This window comes from Pinus tabuliformis, chromosome Q (assembly GCF_031772625.1).
Source record: "Pinus tabuliformis cultivar Carrire ecotype Pingquan chromosome Q, CPIR1, whole genome shotgun sequence".
Classification (NCBI taxonomy): Eukaryota; Viridiplantae; Streptophyta; class Pinopsida; order Pinales; family Pinaceae; genus Pinus; species Pinus tabuliformis.
The window spans coordinates 549,025,705-549,045,753 of NC_142296.1; the positions used below are offsets into that span (position 1 = coordinate 549,025,705).

General features: G+C 34.8%; 1 protein-coding gene across 5 annotated transcripts; it reads left to right on the plus strand.

The window, feature by feature from the left end:
• Nucleotides 1-9,838: 9,838 nt before the first annotated feature.
• Nucleotides 9,839-15,748, plus strand: LOC149220625 (homer protein). 5 transcript variants are annotated; one of them, XR_016249295.1, is made up of 5 exons: nt 9,839-10,631; nt 13,936-14,308; nt 14,430-14,660; nt 15,068-15,254; nt 15,338-15,748. XR_016249295.1 is itself a non-coding variant. In XM_089384841.1 (4 exons), exons 1-3 carry the CDS (start codon nt 10,125-10,127, stop codon nt 14,618-14,620), a joined length of 1,071 nt encoding a protein of 356 aa, XP_089240967.1. In that variant the 5' UTR covers nt 9,839-10,124; the 3' UTR covers nt 14,621-14,660; nt 15,062-15,748. The 5 variants fall into 5 exon arrangements, 3 of the variants coding, with proteins under 3 accessions (XP_089240967.1, XP_089240966.1, XP_089240968.1); XR_016249296.1 differs by having other exon boundaries at nt 15,454-15,748; XM_089384841.1 differs by having other exon boundaries at nt 15,062-15,748.
• The last annotated feature ends 4,301 nt before the right edge of the window (nt 15,749-20,049 follow it).

Consider the following 20,049-nt stretch of genomic DNA (forward strand, 5'->3'; position numbering starts at 1 on the left):
AAACAAGAACCACTAGCAAAATTCGATAGGATTTCATTCACTTAAGCTTTAAATATATGATGATTTCACCATTACTTTAGTACAAATACTTATGATTTTGATAGTACTTGCCATTAATATCTTAAAAGATATATGTTAATAATAGGATTAAGCCTTAATTAATTTTTTCATATCTTCTAATCACATTGCTAGTAGTTGATATGTATGGAGGGGCAACATATGTGAAGATATAGAAATGAGGGAACAAATGTTCTCTCACACATATCCCTCTTCTGTACATCCTTCTAATTTGCTAGGAGAGATATTAGCTGCGGAGCTATGTACACATTCTTGATTTGTTTACAACTAGTAAATGCTAATAAGAACTCAGATGATGTCCTGATTATGCATCAATTCACCGAATAAATGCCGAAAAGACTATTTTACAATATAGATGGATACCACCCTCTTGATTTGTTTACAAGTAGTAATCATTAAACAATGTGTTAGAGTAAATGCTATTAAGCATTGGAACAATGTCCCGATTCACGTCGATTCACCAAATAAAAGCTTATGCTGACCTGGAAGGGAGATTTTGTTAATCATAGAAATAAGCCTTAATTATTGTTTTAATATGCTATTAAGCACTTGAACGATGTCGTGATTACATGTCGATTTGCTGAATAAATGTTGAATAAACTTACATTTATCGGCAACAAAGCTTTTGTTAATCATAAAGTTAAGTTAATTAATTTTTTTATATCCACTAATCCATACCATGGGAAGTTAATTGGGGGTTTTCACATCGTTTCAATATACTATGACAGACACTAGCTGCGAAGCCCTGTGCATCTTCTTGAATTGTTTATGAGAAGTAAATGATATTAAGCACTTGAACGATGTGCTAACTACCTGTCAATTCTCTGAATAAATGTGAACAAACTATTTTGTAGTATCAATGTATACGATCTTATTGATATGTTTACAACTAGTAATCATTGCACAATGCATTAGAATAAATGAGTTATTAAGCACTTGAATAATGTCCTAATTATGCATTGATTCGTTGAATAGATGTTAATAGTACGACTAAGCCTTAATTAATTTTGTAATACTAGGTGTGGATTCGTCTACATCGCAGTCAGTATCGGTCACTGCAAGTTCCGCACCCCCGCTAACATTTTTGTCTCAATACAGTTTTTCCATGTATGGTCACCCTGCACACTTGTGCTTTCTCGCACGTTTTGGTACTAAATGCTTTCAACAGTTTCTATGCCACTTGTGGTCATTACAAAGAGTTTGTGATACAATATTTAGTTATAGTATGTGGATTAATGCTCTATTTGCAAGGATTAACACTATTTTTTCGTTATAGAAAGAAACACATTTACTTTTCTCAGTAATCCTTGATGTTAGAGGTATATGATGAGTTGTTTTAGCTGTTGGCATGTACAAACAATATGGATAACATGCTTGCATTTAGCCCCTCTAACAGTGATGTGTTAATTGGATAAACACCCACACTATTTCTTTGGTTAAATGACATAAAGTTCACCATGTCACGGATTCTGTTAGGATGCATTCTCCGTTAGCTCTAAACGATACACTGTGAATTTGCGCCAAAAATGAATAACTAAGTCTCACATGGCTATTGTGTTGTACTTCCATCTATCACTTATTTTAGCAACATAAGCATCTTGTCGCACCTTCTTGTTTTGGGCGATATGTCATTACTTTGCACACTGCAAGATGCCAATTTTCACATTATTTGACATACATTTCTTGAGTCTTTTTAGTGTTTATTGAGCAAATCGACTCGTAATCAGTTGAATGTTCCAATGCTCAGTAGCATTTACTTTAAAGCATTGTGTAATGAGTATTGGTTGTAAAAAAATCAAAAAGTCCACCCTTATACGTTAATCAACCACCTTTATTTCACACACAATAATCACACAAACCTAACTTTTCATGCCCCAAACTTTAATAAGCCAAAAATGCTAATAATTTATTAATATGTAGTGTGTAGGAATGTATGCAGATGTATGGAACAACATTTCTATTCCTTGCTCTGCACACCTGTTCTCCCACACAACACTTCTTCCTCACACACATTAATAGACTTAGATTTATCATTAGCAATGTCGATTTCAATTGTCTGGTAAGCTATTGATTCTATGATAAGCTAAATCTCTACATAAGGATTTGAAAATATTGTGATCATGGCATATGAGTAGTTAGAAAATCACCTTCTATACAGGTGGGTTTGAAGATGATTGTAATCTATTGAAATGTGTGGGGATGAACAACATTGAAAGGATATGCGGAAGAGGAATGCACCTGGTAGAACCACTATTCCTTCATTGCACACCCTGTACACACATCATTTCAATCTACTATGACAGTTACTAGCTGCGGAGCCCTGCACATCATCTTAAATTGTCTACAAGTAGTAAATGCTATTAAGCACTCAAATAATATGTTGATTACAGGTCAATTCGCTGAATAAATGCCAAATTTGATATGTTTACAACTAGTAATCATTATATAATGCATTAGAATAAATGCTATTAAGCGCTGAATAGATGTTAATAGTACAACTAAGCTTAATTATTTTTTTAGTATTGGGTGTGTAGTCCTCTGCACCGCAATCAGTATCTGTCACTAGTTGTTTTTGCACTTGTCAATAAAAAAATCCAATGAAAACACATAATGTAAGATGACTTTTATTATTTTGATTATTGAAACTTTGTAGTTACATGTTTTAATTTTGTAAAGTTCAAAAGATGTTATATGTTTAAATCTTTTATTTTTGATTGATTTAATTTCATTGTGTGGAGTGTGGAGGTGCAGATGAAGCTTTCATTGTGATTCCTTCACACTTTGCACAATGAAAGATTCCCTCACACTTTACACAATGAAAGTTGCCTTTGCATCTCTGCACTCAGCACAATGAAAGCTTCCTTCGCACCTTAAAGTGAAATTGATACATTAATTTTGTGCGACTTAAATTTCTAGATATGCAATTGCTTCGATATAATATTTGTGAGTGTTTGTCTCGCCTCAATTTAATCCAACTGCTTAATTCCCTATATTTTTTTGGTTCGGGGCAAATGCTAGAATGATTGCAAAGTGTGAATATCTCAAGGTTGAGGTTTCATTGTACTGAGTGCAAAGGTGCAGAGAAAGCTTTCATTGTGAGTAGTGCGAAGGTGTAGCTTGCGGAAATGATTGCAAAAATAGAGTGTTCTCATTGCTCAAATAATGACAATACACGGGCCCCAAAAAAAGACAAGGACTATGCTGCTATGTTGCTATCACCCTTGGATAATAATCCCTAAATTAAATTGTATATATATTTAATATAAATTGTATCAAAATATTTATTTTTATTATTTAATAAAATTTATTAAAATAAAATTTATAATAGTTTAAATGCTCAATTAGTACACTATATTATTTTTAGTTATCTTATAGATTTTTATTAGAAATAAGTGCCCAATTATATAAATAATATTAGTCAAAATTTTATTAGCTAAAACATCTTTAACATTTTTCTAAGTAGTAGGTTGTGCGAATGGTGCCCTTTCACCTAAGGTGAAAAAATATTTAGGAGCTCAATTTTTTTTTCCTCTGTTTTTTCAAATTTAGAAGCAAGGGTGGACAAACTGTTGGATATCCTCATTCAACAATGACAATTCATCCACTAGGTACAGGACGAACGTGGGGCACTTCTCAACTTGGGGTCATTCTCCTTCAACACACCAAAAGAATGACCTCATTACCTTATGTAGTTCCACTCATCCTTTACTTAAACACTCCAGCTTTAAGGAAATTGTAAGACAACAAATCAGTTAACAACTGTCTCGAAATCTTAGGTCTCCTGAGATGCAATGTTTTGTAATTTCCATGTTAGGAATCTATTATCAAGATTAATCTATATTTGATTACTTGTACTCCATCACAATAGCAATGTTTAGTAGTCTCTAATAACATTCTTGATGAGTATTCTAGAGATGGTGTTCATGCTTCATATAACTTTGCTATATCACATTACACATATTATATTAATAAAAAAAGGGAAGTTTACAAAAAGAAATAACATCTTACACATCAAACAAGACCTTTTTTCAGAAAGGATGAGAAAATGAGTTCTTCTAGGTTTCAGTGCCAACATACTTTCTTTTTTGAAGAGAATATTCTTGAGGAAGTAAATGAGTACAAGTAGCTTGGAATTGATTTTAACAACAAATTCAATTGGGAGGACTGCAGAAAGAAAAAGATTTTAGGAGGGTGGAAAGCATTATATGCTCTTCAAAATATATGTAGAGTCGCAGGGTTATGGGTGGAAAGCATTATATGCTCTTCAAAACATATGTAGAGTCATAGAGTTATGGGATTGGAAAACGATTAAAGTGCTTTTTGGACTCCTAATTTGTCCAATGATGTTATACGGGTGTGAATTGTGGGCTAGCAACACTCCCGTTTCAAAATGGAAACAAATTGAGAAAATTCAAAAACTCTTGATTCTGAGCAAGTTCAAAATAAAATTTAGTGTCTTGTGAGATAATGTTGAGTGAAACAAGAGCAACTCCCATTGAAGCAATTTGTGCCGCTCATAAGATATCTAAAAAAAAATTGAACAAATAAGAGTAGGTAGATGGCCTAATGTTATCATCAATGAAGACATGAGTGAAAGAAAGAAAACATGGATGAAACAAAACTACACGTGGATGAAAAATGGAATATCTACCTGAATCCCTCTCCCACAAATAGCAAGGAGCTAAAGGATTTTGTTATGGAGAAATTTCATAAAAAGGTATGGGGAAAAGAGTTGGGTAGAAAGAAGAAATATTACATTGAGGAATTCAACCCTACGTGTGATCTAGAACAAAAGGAGTTCATTGGAGTTAGCATTTCCTGGAGGGCAAAGGTTCTTATTGCTCAATTAAGGGCCAAACTCACATCAATTTCGGTGTGAAACAACCGGGTAGAAAAGGCCTAAAGAAGCTTGGGAAGAACAGATGTGTACATTTTGCACATCAGGGGTTGTGGAATCGGAAAAGCATTTGATTTTGGAATGCGATGCCTTCAAAGACATCAAAGAAAGTTATGAGAACATGTTAGCATCAGTTTCTTGGCACTGTCTTTTTAGTGATGGATTGTTGGAAGGTTGGGCCAACTCATTATCAATTTGAATTGGAAAATGATTGAGTTGCAAAAAGCAAAAAAACAGGAACTAATGGTCTCCTAGACTATTTTTGTCTGGTAAACCTTAGAATATCATTTCATCTCATTTTTGTATTGACAAGATCGGCAGGGTCGCCACTGCTGAGTGCGAGTCTGCTCTTGGCGTTCATGCAGGGTGTTTCCTCTGTCACAATCTACGGATCTGGAAAATAAAATTAGGCTCATTCTCTGTAAAATTATGGAGACCAATCCATGTACAAAGGATCTGTGTCTGTGTCAAGGATTTGAAATTTTTTCTTGCGGATCTAGCGGAATACTTTTGGAACCATGTAAAAACTCTAAAGGATTCCGCTTCTGCATATTTGGATCTGTGTTTTTATGAGTGTTGTCATTAAAATCTTGTATTTGGCAGACAAAAGTTCTGGGTGGGAAGATGGGCAATGAATGGTGCATTTATTTCCAACGTGCTCTCTTGCGAGCGGGGATCTATGGTTAATACTGCAATTTCTTGGAGGATCTGGCCGACATGTGGTGATTGCGGGCACAAAGGATTCGTGTTGGTCAGAGCAGCTCCTTTCCTTGCTCTTTCTTGTGGATTTATACGCAATGGTTTCAAAGATGCGGTCTTAAGGTCGAGCCTCAAATTCAGTCTCTCTCTCTGATCGGGCCCTCGTTTCCTCTTGCTTCATACAAGGCAAATCATGATCAAATGAAGCCCTTCCAGATTTTTGCAAAGTCCCTAAGTGAAAAATCGTTTCTTTTTTATATCCGGGATTCAACTCCAGTAAGAGATCTGAACAGAAAGTGCAAAATAGCCTGGTCCCTTTCTGGCAAATTTTCAGAATTTGATTTATGAAAATAGGCTTTTACAAGATGACGCCTGGTTGCAGAAAAATGGCATCGCCCGTAATTCAACCATTATCATAAACCTGAGATTGCAGGGTGGAAGTTCAAGAGCGAAAGGGTTTCACCCCCCACAGAAACACTAATGCAGATTTCAGGAATAATACGTTTAAGGACGCACTTAAAGGGAAGAATGTCGCTCGACCTGAACAACCTCCTTTTTTGCCTTATCTTTGTCTTTACGTGGGAAGAATGTCGCTCCAACTGAACCATCTCCATTTTTGCCTTTGTCTTTACATAGTGGAGCAAAGGTACAAGAGACCGATCATGGAGTTTAAATCTCCAAATTTTAAAATTGATTTTGTAGATCTACAAAACACAACATTAATATGTTGATTTAATTGTTTCTGGCTAATACTAGAAGAATTATTTGCTTGGGTGCTTTTTTTTGGGATAACTAAGTGTGACGTCTATTTGTGTTTAAAAGGTTTTTCATAGTACATTTTGATACACAATTAGAAAGGGACAAAGCTCTCAATGAAGGTTGGTTCTGGAGTAGAGTTGGGTTCTTTGTAACCCCTTGGTTTCCAAGCGTCTTAAATAAATATGGTTGTAACAATGATGCCAGTGTAGGTAAGGTTACCAAAATTTCCTATTCCCTTATGATATTCTTCTGTTATTGGAGGCCATTAGAATATTCTTGGCAAGTTCAAAACCAAACATGGATACAACATCAAAGAGAATTTTTACTTTTGCCAAAATGTGTGTTGAGATGGACCTCAACAAGGGTCTTCCAGATCATATCCTATTAAAACATGAAAATTTTGAGTGGTATCAGGTGCTAGATTGTGAGAACATGACTTTTAGATGTCGTAAATGTTTCGAAACAGAGAATTTACAAAATTCGTCAATGTTTCCAAACAGAGCATCTACAAAATTCCTGCCCTTAAGCAAATAAAGCTCCAAAAAAGAAAAAACAATGTTTCCAAACAGAACATCTACAAAATTTGTCAATGTTTCCAAACAGAGCATCTACAAAATTCCTGCCCTTAAGCAAATAAGGCTCCAAAAAAGAAATAACAAGAAGGTCCAAAGCTAAGGGGTTGACCGTTTCCAAATAATACAGAAGAGGAAGATAAGGCTGCAAAAAAGAAAAAGCCACAAGGTCCAACGCTGAGGGGTGGGCAAAGGAAAATGAAAAACTAGAGAAAAAAAAGCTAATGGGAGCAAAGAGAACAACAATGGACCAAGAGAAACATCTAGGGGGTGACTACAAAGGAGATCATCGTCTTTAAGAAGACGAAAGAGAAAATACATATAGGCTAGAGAAAAAGAGCTAATGGAAGCAAAGAGAACAACAATGGACCAAGAGAAACATCTAGGGGTGACTACAAAGGAGATCATTGTCTTCTTAAAGACGAAAGAGAAAATGCACATAGGAAAAGAGGGAGGGAGGACAAAGAAAACACATATCCAAAAGTTCAGATTTGGACAAAAAAGTTCCTCCACAAGCAACAAAAAAATCAGATGGCAATAGTTACTTCCACTTCTAATCATGAAGTTTGGAGAAAGGTGGAACAAAAAAAGGGTGAAAATAAATGTTTTTTCATCATATTTAACCCAGAAAATTATATTTGTTACTTTTTATTTTTATTTTTGGTTTTATCCTTATAGTGGTGCATTAGTGAAAAGTTGATTTGTTTAAATGCTTTTTTGCATCTCCAAAATGTAACTTTGTCCTTGTTTTTAAAGTTTAATAAAATTAAAAAAATATCCTCACCAAAAAAAATTTTAACAAATAAAAAACCTTCAATTATATAAAAACTCTAATTAATAAAAAACCAAACTCTAATTAATAAAAAACCATTCTTTTATTATTGTAAATTAACTTTTCATATAATTTCTTAAATATATTTTTCATTAATAAAATAATCACTATATTATTTTCTTAAAAATCATTATCTATTTCAATTAAAAAAAATCAATCTCCTTTTTACTTCATAATTAATAATTAATATAAAAATATAAAAAATATAAAAAATAAATATTTTATATAGGGAAACATTAAAAACGCATTATAACTAATTATAAGTTCACTCTTTACCTTTTATTTTTTAAATATAAATAAATTAAGAAATAGGTGTTATAATATTATTTTTTTTAATAATTATATTATTTATAGTTGAAGAGAGAATAATCTTTTATTCATCAGGGTTTATATTAATATTTTTTTATACTATTCATCTTTTTACGTAAAAAAATATATTCCATTTTCTTACCTAAAAAAGATTATATGCTTAAATTTCATTTCACATTTATTTTTACAGTTTAATAAATTTATTTGAATATAGAATTTTAATTAAATATTTATTTTGGGCATTTAATAAGTTTTATAAAAAAAATAATAAATTTATTTGAATATAAAATTATAATTGGATATTTTTTTGAATTAACAAAATCTATAAACATATTTTTATAGATATTTAGTGAACTTTGCATAAGTTTGGTTTTATTTATTTCATTAAATTTATTTTTATAAAAAATTTAATCTCTTCTTATTTAAACTAAGTTGATGGTTGAAGTTTCAAATAACCAATTCAACCCAATTCTAAGATATAAATCAGATTCTTCTTTAAATTATGAATTCAAGATATGATCAGATTCTTAGTTAAACTATGAATTCAAAATATAAAAATTATATTGATTTGATTCTATTAACATTAAGTTGATTTTTATGAGAATTTTAATATTTTTTATTCAAATGAAATCGACAATGAGCTATTTTTTTTTTCAGCCCAGGTGAGTGAAACTGAGAATTTTAATATCTTTTCATTCCAATTAAATTGACAATGAATTATTTTTTTTTGGCTCAGGTGAATGAAGCTATTTACAAGTTCAAAAAACTTATATGGATTTGGTTCTATTAGCTCATTAAATTTATTTTTATGAAAAAATTAATCTATTTTCATTCAAATTAAATAAGCGAACTATTTTTTTGGATGAGGTGAGTAAAATTATTTACAAATTTTAAATTCTGCAATATAAAGTTATTTACAAGTTTAAAAAACTTATATGGATTTGGTTTTATTAGCTCATTAAATTTATTTTTATATTTTTTTTATCTCTTTTCATTGAAATTAAATAGATGAACTATATATTTTTTTTGATGAGGTGAGTAAAACTATTCAAAAATTTTAAATTCTGCAATATATCAACCCAATTATTTTTTTGGCTCAGGTGAATGAAGCCATTTACATTCAAATTAAATAGACGAACCATATAGTTTTTTGGACGAGGTGAGTAAAACTATTCACAAATTTTAAATTCTGCAATATATCAACTCAATTTTTTTTTTTCTCAAGAATGAAGTTATTTACAAGTTTAAAAATTTTATATAGATTTGATTCTATTAACTCATTAAATTTTTTTTATGAAAATTTTAATCTCTTTTCATTCAAATTGTATAAATGAACTATATATTTTTTTGAATTTATTTTTATAAAAATTTTAATCTCTTTTGATTCAAATTCAAACTATATATATTTTTTAGATGAGGTGAGTAAAACTATTCACAAATTTTAAATTCTGCAGTATATCAACCCAATTTCAAAAGATATAGAAAACATAGGCACACCATATTAACCTAACCTGGAACAAGTCTTTGTAAAACAGGTCTAAAAGCACCAGCCACATCATGTTAAAGCTGCTACAAGTCTTTTGTTGAATAGGTCAAAGAGCACTAATACATTCCTATGATATCGAAAACTAGACGGTTGGAAAAAAATGTATATATTTCATGACATCACAAATTTCGCACTATAGATAAAATACATTCAAAAAAATATGATGCCACTATGTGCTTGTTGAGATAAGGTAAAATTCACCTACGCGTGTATGGATTGATTGGGTTCTGTCTGTAGCTGCAATAGAAACCTGCAATTAACCGGTCAAATATGGATAGGATAATCTCTATTGCATGTGATGGGAAAATTGTTTGTGTGTTTGTTTAGACTTCTCAGAATGCAAAGCTTTAAACATTCTATTTCAATATGACATGAAATTGGGAATCATATCAACATATCAGAATTGGAAATCATACTAGATTCACCTGTATCATGCATTCTCTAAGATGGGCACTGATTTCATCTACATCCCAGCTGCCCATTTCCTCCACACTGACAGAAGGAAGAAATTTGACCTGTAAAAGCCATTGGCTGTCTCTGGACCATCTGCCCATCTACAAAGCAGCCAAAATTAGCAGAACAGTCAATTTGAGGCATTTTGTGATATGGGATTCTTGCAAAACTACTAGTTATTCAAGGCAGAAGAAACATAAGTTGTTCAGTTCGCGGGAGGGGGATGACGAAACAGTGCCCGATGCAGAGGACCCACTGTTATCTGGCCTGGCCGACGAAGAAAACCCATTGTTATCTGGCCTGGCCGACGAAGAGGTAGACAAACTTCTGAAGTCTGAAGAGAATCAGGCCCTGCTTAAGGATTTAGGGTTTGCAATGCAGAGAGTGGATAGTGCTAGACAAGACCTTGATGAAATTGAAAAACGAGAGAAGGGTGCTGCTGAGCTCAGGGCGTACATACAGAGGTTGGAAGGTGCAGATTCCGCGGTAATAAATTTGCTTCTTCGATTTTTTTATTTTTATTTTTAATCTTTTTCGCTTTGAAGTTCAATAGATGCATTTTCTCGAATTTATGTAACCTGCTTTATCATCGTGATGCTTCGGAGAGGCTGCAATCTGTTTGGGAAAATATCATAAAGATGATAGAATGTACATAAACAATGCAGGGTAAAGGTATCTTTGCAGGACCCAGCCCTAAGTAGCACACCAGATTTGGCATATGAGAACCTGCAAAATGAAACCCTTTTCACACCAGATTTGGCGTATGAAAACCTTCAAAATGAAACCCTCTGCACGGACATAATGACCGTAACCCTTTAGATTTCGACCCTGTAACATAACCAACAAGAAAAGGGACGTTACCAATATGCCCACAACCTTAGTGTTCACTTACTGTTCCGGGTTTTCTTTGGTTCATCTTTATAATGCCTTGCGTCGTCAAACTTTATATATTTATTTATTTTATTAGTTTTGAGTATTTTTTTCAGGGGTTTGTTCTATGTTTTATGTTTTAGATTTTTTTTTGCATTTGGATTAGATTGTAATTTTTGATTGTTTATACTGTGTTTTTAATGTTTTAATAGATTTAGTATTTTGAAATCAAGTTAAATTTGTAATTTTAATAAATTTCTGTTAAATTAATCTGAAAATATACCAAAATATACCCAAAAAATTAAAAGGTAAAATAATTAAACTATATTTTTATGAGTTTAAAAGTTTAAAGACCATATTGACCATTAATTGATTTGTAATTTTTTTTTAATATTTGTCTTTTAACAACCTGATACTTTATTACTGAAAAGGGAGGTGTTTGCCATTTTATCAAAGAGTAAATCAAGTGATCATTTACAGCAAAACAACCTTTTGGTGTAGAAGTAATTTTTGAAGAAAACTGTGTGATAAAGAGGTGTAAGGGCCTAAGTTTTGGGTGGACACTTCATTCATCATCAAGGACAAGAAGCAATAAACACAAGTAAAGAGTAGGAGCAATAAACATAGGTGAATCTTACCCTTCACCTATGTGTATTCTTTTTGTCCCTGTTATGGCTGAAAGTATTCACCCAAACTGTTGGAGGTTTCACCTCTTTATCGCACAGTTTTCTCCAGAAATCACTTTTATACCCTGACTAACCACTATGAAAATATACATTAAAAAAAAACAACCTTCTGTCCGTTTTTTTGTTTCTTTCTCCTTGGTTGTGGAGTGTCCCAATTGAGTCTACTTCTCTCAGATCAGGCTAGTCTACTGGCATACCCTGGAAGAAAAATGCAGTGGCATGCTCACAAGCAGGGCCGTATGCATATAAGGCAAAGTGCAAGAAATCTAGATTGTAGATCTAGCTTTTCAGGGTCTTTTCTTAAGTCAATCAGATCACATTGAATTGCCACATAGTCCAAAACCGAGAATTTATCAATTTTAGTACCCTTTTCTTTTGAACCTTTCTTCAAATGTTTGGGCACATCTCTTTCACCACAGGAAATGCAGAGTGACCTTCCTGTTTCCTGCTGGACACTACAGACAGATATGTGGCAGAAATGAGGGGTCTCCGAGAAGGAAAGGCAACCGGTAGATTCGTGACGAAGGTAACTGTAAAAATACCTTGTATCCAAGTCCAAATTCCCTCAGCAAACTAGCACCTCCAAGAAAACAATACCAACATCTTCTGGATTACCACAGAAGCTGCAATTTCTATCACTTAATCTCATTTATGAGGCCTTCCTTTAGTTGTGCGTGCCCTGCACAGAATGAGCCAGCATTTGCTCTTTATGTTTTCGACTCTGATAAGATTTTTCTCATCTGCTGATATTATTTGTTGAAAGTAAGCTGCAAGCTTGTACAGGGAACAGCAGGAGTATGTGTTCTTTAGCCTTGTTCACTTTTTTGTTGCATAAATCGCATGCTTGTAGCGCCCATGAAGTTTTCGGTGCTGTCCACTGACTCATTGACTGATTTACGCTAGATATATGCCGAATAGTTACTATAGCAGCCAATTTTGATTGCAGAAACTAACCTGGATGCTTAGGTTAGCATGTTCTCCATGAGATTTGAACCCTCTACAAGATAATCAAAGAAGTACTTTTCAGCAGCTCAGTTAAACCTTGGTGACCTCGGGTACAAGAGTGGCATTATATAATTGTATGCTGCTCTATAAAAGTCATGGACAGGGCAACTTTACACAGAAGTCTTCTATCATCCCATGCTTTCCGGAATGGCCCTTCGGGTTCGTCTATTCATGCTAAAATGTTTCAAGCTTTAAAACGGACATGGTCGCTAAACGCACTGCTTAAAAGCTTTGCTAATTCCCTCGATACTGACATTTAGTTTAGTTGGAGAAAACAGCTACAATATTAAATATAAATAGCTGAGTTTGAAGCATTCATGTCTAGGTTTATATGGTCACCTGTTTTTGTAATAATATGCTGGAGAATTCATCCTTTTTGCATGAGATGAACACAATGGACTGGATCTAATGCTTTAATGATATTTACCATCTGGTGCCCCATGAGTTTTATTCTGTTGGAGGCATTGCATTGACATACAATATAACTTTGACTATTCACATTAAACTATTTTATCATACAAGGTACCAGGGCTTCGATGAGCTATGGAGGTTGGCAGAGCACAAGAGTTTTAGCTTTGCATATATTTCTTCTACCATGGGCTTCCTTCTGAAACTTTTTAAAATGTTTCCAAGTTTTAGGGTCCTGGCTTGCAGTGTCTAATGCAAATTGACAAAACTTGGCTTGGCAAAAAATTTGGTGAAGTTGAGAGTTTGACTTGGACTTGGCAAAAACTCGGATAATATATATATATTTTTTAAATTCTCAGCAAGCACTTGCGGATCATAGTTTGATCTGCAAGTTCTCACGAGTCAAATTTGCTGGCAGCAAGTATGAGTTGCTGGTAAGTCAGTTTATCTTGTTTTCTCTGTTAAGCCAAGTTGGCAATCAATAAGCACTGAGCTGCAGAGCATTTACTACAGCTTGGGGGTAGTATATGCACTGTTAGATCGCTAAACAAAGAGATTCAATGGCACTTATACTGCCTGGAGCTTGTAAGTGCTCTGCAGTTCAGTGCGTGATGTTTGACAGCCGAGTTTGACTCACAAGTACTTGCTGAGTCAGATACATTACTTCTCAGTCAGAGTCGCTGACAGCGAGCGTGATTCACCAATTAGTCAGTTTGGCTCATTTGCTGTGCAAAGCCGAGTTTGATTCTCAAGTCCATGTCAAAGTCAGTGAATTTTGTAACATTGGCCATAGGGTCTAATGTGCATTCTCCCATTTGAAGATTGCAGAAGGTTTGAGGGAGGTTTCAGAAGCAGAGGCCAGGATGCGGAAAGCTGAGCTTGCTCTTGTGACAGCTAGAGCTGGAGGTAGTATACGTGATCTTTCAAGTAAGTGGGAAGAAGCAGATATCGATGAAAATGCAGAGCGCGTTGAGTCTATAAAGGCATCCTTTGTGTCAGCTTTCATTGGCACATTAGCTAGCATTCCAATTGCTTTGGTTCAAGCAAATAGCATTGAAGGGCTTCTAATTAAGGAAGGCATAATCTTTATTAGCGGTGCTTTATTTGGGGTAACTTATCGATATACAGTGAGGCAAAACCTGGACAACATTAAGTTGAAATCTGGAGTTGTAGCAGCATTTGGTCTTGTAAGAGGTAATAAATTGCATTACATTATGGATATGAAAATATTGAAGATCTTTATATATTTATTTCATGGGGAGTCTCTGAAGTTATGTTGGGAAGTAATGTAGAAAGTTCTTTTTTCCAAACACAGGTCTTAGTCAATTCGAGGCAGAGCTCCCCGTGGACTTCAATGTGAATTTTATATTCTCACATGCTCTTGATACGGGCTTTATGCTCGGTGAGAGCATGCTTATTTTTATTGCAGCTGCTATTGCTTTGGACTATTTCATGAAGATGGATCTATTGAACCCTTACCCTTCCAAAAAGGGTATGCTTATGTGAAGCTGAAAAAGGGAGTTGTTAAAAAACTGTACGCATCTACGTGAGTAGGCTCTCTTTGATTGCTCATTTTAGCAATCAAATTTTTGAAATGTATCATATGTGCAATTTATTATTTATTATTTTGAAGAGAACTTGACTTGTTTGCAATTATCACAATTCAAAACAATTGTTGCAATATTTATTCTTGACTTGCTAAATCTGAAGCAACACTTCCCACTGCCAGATCCACTGTAAGTTCAAGTTGTATTTGATGCACTCATTTCTCGTTCCTTCCGCTTATTATTTCTAATTGCTGCCTTGCATAAATCAAAACAAGCTCAAGTCATTGCATCAGTTTTCTCCACTTTCTTAAGGCCCATCCTAAGATAATTTTGGAAAATTGTCTTCTTGTACTTAAATATATACTGGCAAAAATTGCTGATTGTGGTTTTCTCAATTAAGTATCAGGTATCCTCTAGAATGAGAAATTGCAGAATCTGGTTTTTTGAATTCTCTACCAAGTGTATCAAATGTTCTCCAGAATGAGAAAACACAGAATTGAAAGCTTAATTTTACTGCAAAGTAATCTCGCTATGCTGCATATCGTTGGTGGATACAAGTGTTTAGTGAAGGTTATAATGAGGACACAAAAAAAGTAAGTTGATGCTGAGGGAAATGTTGTTTGACTCTTTCCTGACCTGCAGTTTATGATCAGAAAATGACTTTGAATTTATGTAGTACCTGTCAGGCTTCAGTTCAGCCTTTGCAGTGTCACAAACTGTGTTCAGAACCATATTTAGAAACCTGAGTTCGATGGAAACTAACACCAAACACCCCATGTCTGTCGTTTCAAGGGAACCAACAACTTACAAGGCTATTTGGAAGAATTTTGAAAGGGGTGTAGGTCCAACTTGGACCACAGGATCAGGCCACCACACGGATGTTTAGATGTGGTCATTCGTAGCTCCGACTGTGTTGTCTACCAAACCACAGTATCATTGTTAGACATCAGAATTCATGTATACTGAGCTATTTTGAATGTAAGTTCACGACTTTGCTATAATACGTTAAGCCTAGGTCTTTACGGTATCATATATTGATATTTGTAATTAAGAGCACTTTTATTTAATAAAGTCTTATTATTTTTAAGTAACTTAAGCATGGACTTACGCCTTTTACCTCTTTTGAAATAAATAAGGTTTCCCATCTTATTTTTTATCAATGCATACAACAAGTGTATTGGCCATTATTCATATTTATTAAATGCAGTCCAACCTTGGCTGTGTAGGTGAGCTCAGTATTTTTCAATGGTTTTGATTCTTATTTCTGTTGTTTTTAGCTTTCTATTTCAGTGATCTTTGTAGTTGGGTCTAATAGGGTCACTTTGACTGCCTCGAGTTGGTCTTAAAGAATTAATGGTTTTTTCTTTTTTTGTTGTTGCAACCAGATCTCCTGTTTTAAGGAAATGTTGATGGGCAAATTCTAAATGTGACCAACAATACTGGATAAAAACTTTACAAATTTCACTTTACAAATTTGCAAAAGAAATGAGCCTTGAATCACAACCCCTAATCAAAAGGATGATGGAATTGGAGAAAGATACCAAAATCCACAACCATAAAATCTTTGAAGAAAAAAAGGAGTGTAAATTGTAATTTACATAACTATACATTACATAACAATGTTAATAATAACAATAATCAACAATAATTATCGAGGGTCATACATTTTCAATCTTAATGAATAAGTACTTATGCTATCCCAAAAGCTCTTGCATCACAAATATATATTTTTATAGTGAGTTGATATTCTTCTCCTCTCTTATTTTGATTGACTGCCTATATAGTTATTGAACATCGTTGTTCATATTAATGGTGTTTAACTTTGTTTGAGTCAAACCCTGACCATGCTCTATATTCATTATTAGTGAGTTATATCATTTTTGTTTCCAAATTTCAGTTGTACCATATTATTTCTAGGCTTGTGGCCAAAAAAAAAATGTTGAAGATCATTTTGCTACAGAGTTGGGGAATATAATTGCCAAACAAAGAGTTAATATTAGCCAAAAAAATAAGAAAAAGAGGAATACACACAATCACCCACAATGAGTCATCATCTTGTTGTTGGAAAGAGAAAAAGGTTTGAACCACCAATATCAATGCAACATCTACAAAAATACAAGGGTTCAACTAATGAGTTTTATGGGCCTCAATTTAGAAAAATAAAAGAAGTAAAGACCTTAATTATGTTTCAGGAAGGATAATCCGAAAGTCGGGGTATTAAATCACCACTCTTCATTGCTCTTGTTAGGAAATATTAAACCATAGTTGCCTTTCTTTTCATCTCTTTGTTGACCCAAGTGTCAACCCATCCATTGTGTGGGTTAAGGGATCATAGCTAAGTACCTTGGGTCATATCAAGGGTGAAATTATATCATGCGCTATAATTTTTGTTTGATAATTGGGTTGTGGGGAAATAAATACGTTAATAACATTAACACCTAGAGATTGTGGCCACTTAAAGACATAAAGAAATTTCATGTATTAGTGGATTGTTCAAGAACATTGGCCAATGGAGATTAGAAGTGAGATTTTTAGGTTACTTCAAAATATTATTTCTAGGGTGATTTGAGAGATTTAGGGTAAAAAGGGTGTATGCTGATCCCATGGATGGTTCGAGATGGATTGTAGCATGAGAGATGGTTTGTGATGGATATGAATAGTAGAATAGCTTGTTTAATGGATGTATGTCCTAAATTGATTGTAGGCATGATGTCTTTCCCTTGGTCATGGAGATCTCCTAGTGGTTTGGTGGACACCCTTCATTGAGGCCTCATGGAGGAGTCAATTGTTTAGAAAGCACCCTATAAGGGATATGGAATGTTGTGCATCATGGAGGAGGGATTCAAGCCTTAGTTGACATGTGGCAACTTGGTTTCCTATTTGGAGGATATGGAGATGGCTTGGGGATGTCTGGGGCTTTGTGTAGAAATTCTCACTGTAGATTACCCTGATAATGCAATATAACTAAAGCAAAATACTTCAATCTACTTCTACATTCTAACTTGCAGAAGCTTAATAGATTTGAGCAAGATCAAGCAGAACACATATAACCAGAAGCAGAATCAATGCACATGAAACACAGAAGAATACTCTGAGGAAAGCCTCAACGAAAAACCCCGCTATCTGTATTATCATACAAGTGGAAATATCTCAGGATTACACATAGCTTTAGCTCTCACAATTAGCTAGCTCTCAATACAATCCTCACAGATGCTCACAGGAAAAATAGACTTCTCATTAAGTCCACACTTCCCTCCAAGCTCCTATTTCCTAGCGCAGTTTTTCCTGGGTGATCCAATTGTTACCATGTGTAACACTGATCACTCACACTGATCTTACACCCTGTAAAACTGTGCAAATCTCAAGGAATGAATTTCTTTTGCACGCAAGAGTTTTCCTTATAGGAAAATTCTAGCAACTGATGGTACACTGTCCCTGTCTTTAATCTCAACTGGGTCTTTCTTTGAATAGACATGCATGAGTTATTTATGAGAGAATCTTTAGTTATCTGGAGTACACTAGTTTGATGCATGCATGCATTAACTGATTGAACTCACAATTAGTTCCTCAAACTGTTTGGAACTAATTTAACTAGACATAACTCAGTTAACTGAGCTAACTAATTACAACTCAATTATAACTCATCCTTATCTCCTTAATTAAGGGATACCTATTGCATGACTTCACAAAGGTTTCTAGTTTGAATTTCTCCAACTAATTAATCCAAGATGAATTAATTAATTATTTTTCAAGCAGCTAGTGAGACTAAATTCAAAGTTTAATTCAAGGAAAAATTAAAATTGGAATATTCTTGTTGCCACATTTCAACACTCTCTCTCAACAAGAAAGGGATTATCTGCCACCCCGATCTTGTCTCTAAGGAACTTGAATTTACACTTTGACAATGCCTTAGTCAAAATGTCAGCGTCTGCTCCTCGATTGAAATATACTGCAACAACATGATCCTTCTCGCCACACAATCTTTGAGATGATGATACCGCATGTCGATGTGCTTGGACCTGTCATGAAATACTGGATTCTCAGAGAGTTTGATACACCTCTGATTATCACAATAGATCACAGTTGGATTCATCCTCTGATCAAACAAACCAACTAAAATTTTCCGCATCGAGATGGCCTCACATGCTACCTGACTTGTAGCCATGTATTCGGCCTTTGTCGTGCTGAGTGCAACCGACCTCTGTTTCCTGCTATACCAAGAAATTATTGCCGACCCAAGGTTGAAAATTCCACCTGATGTGCTCTTCTGATATGATGGACTCCTTACCCAATCTGCATCAGTGAAGCCCTGTAGTTTCACTCCCTCTATCCGTTTGTACACTGAGATGTGCCTTTGAGGTATCTCAATACATGCTTTGCCACCTTTCAAAACATCTTGGTAGGCTGAACCATAGCTTGACCTAGTTGATTCACCGCATAGCACAAATCTGGTCGTGTGTTCACTAAGTACATCACTGAACCCACACGCTGCCTGTACATAGTAGCTTCTACTACTTCTCCTGAAGTAGCATCCTCCTTCCTCCAGTTACCTGCTAGAGGAGTCTGCATGGGCTTGCACTTCTCCATGTGGAATTTCTTGAGTATCTCATTGGCATACTTGCCCTGAGACACAAAAAACTCCCCATCCTTTTGCCATACTTCCATGCCAAGGAAGTAATGCATGAGACCCATGTTTTTCATCTCGAATTCTCTTGCAAGGTCCTCCTTGCAAGACATGATCAACTGATCATCATCTATCAATATGAGATCATCAACATAAAGTACAATGATCAACTGCTTACCTTTCACCATGATGTGGTATAGGTTCGCATCCGCTTCAATCTCTGTGAAGCCCAACCCAGTGAAGTAGTTGTCGATCCTGGTGTACCAAGCATGAGGTGTTTGTTTCAGCCCGTACAAAGCTCTTTTGAGTTGGCACACATGTGACTCATGATCGAAGGTCTCAAAACCTTCCGGCTGCTCTATGTACACCACTTCCTCAATCTTGCCATTGAGGAATGTAGTCTTCACATCCATCTGATGGATTTTCCAACCCATCTGTGCTGATAGTGCCAACATCGATCTAATAGATGAGTACCTTGCTATAGGAACAAAAGTCTCATCATAGTCGATCCCTTCAACCTGAGAAAAGCCACGGGCAACAAATCTTGACTTATACTTCTCCACACTACCATCATCAGCTTTCTTTATCTTGTAAAGCCAACGAGAACTCACAATTGACTTGTTCTCTGGTCTTGGAACCACATACCAAACACTATTCCGAACTATGGAGTCATACTCCACCATAGCATCAACCCAAATCGGCTGCTGCACTGCTTCCTCAAAGGAAGATGGCTCGGACTCAACACATTCCCCAACAAGGGCCAT

Excerpts from the sequence above, each read along its gene's own strand:
- LOC149220625 (XM_089384841.1), top strand. The coding sequence starts at position 10,125 with ATGCATTCTCTAAGATGGGCACTGATTTCATCTACATCCCAGCTGCCC. Across the intron at positions 10,632-13,935 it reads TGGAAGGTGCAGATTCCGCG|ATTGCAGAAGGTTTGAGGGA; the intron begins GTAATAAATTTG and ends TCCCATTTGAAG. Across the intron at positions 14,309-14,429 it reads AGCATTTGGTCTTGTAAGAG|GTCTTAGTCAATTCGAGGCA; the intron begins GTAATAAATTGC and ends TTCCAAACACAG.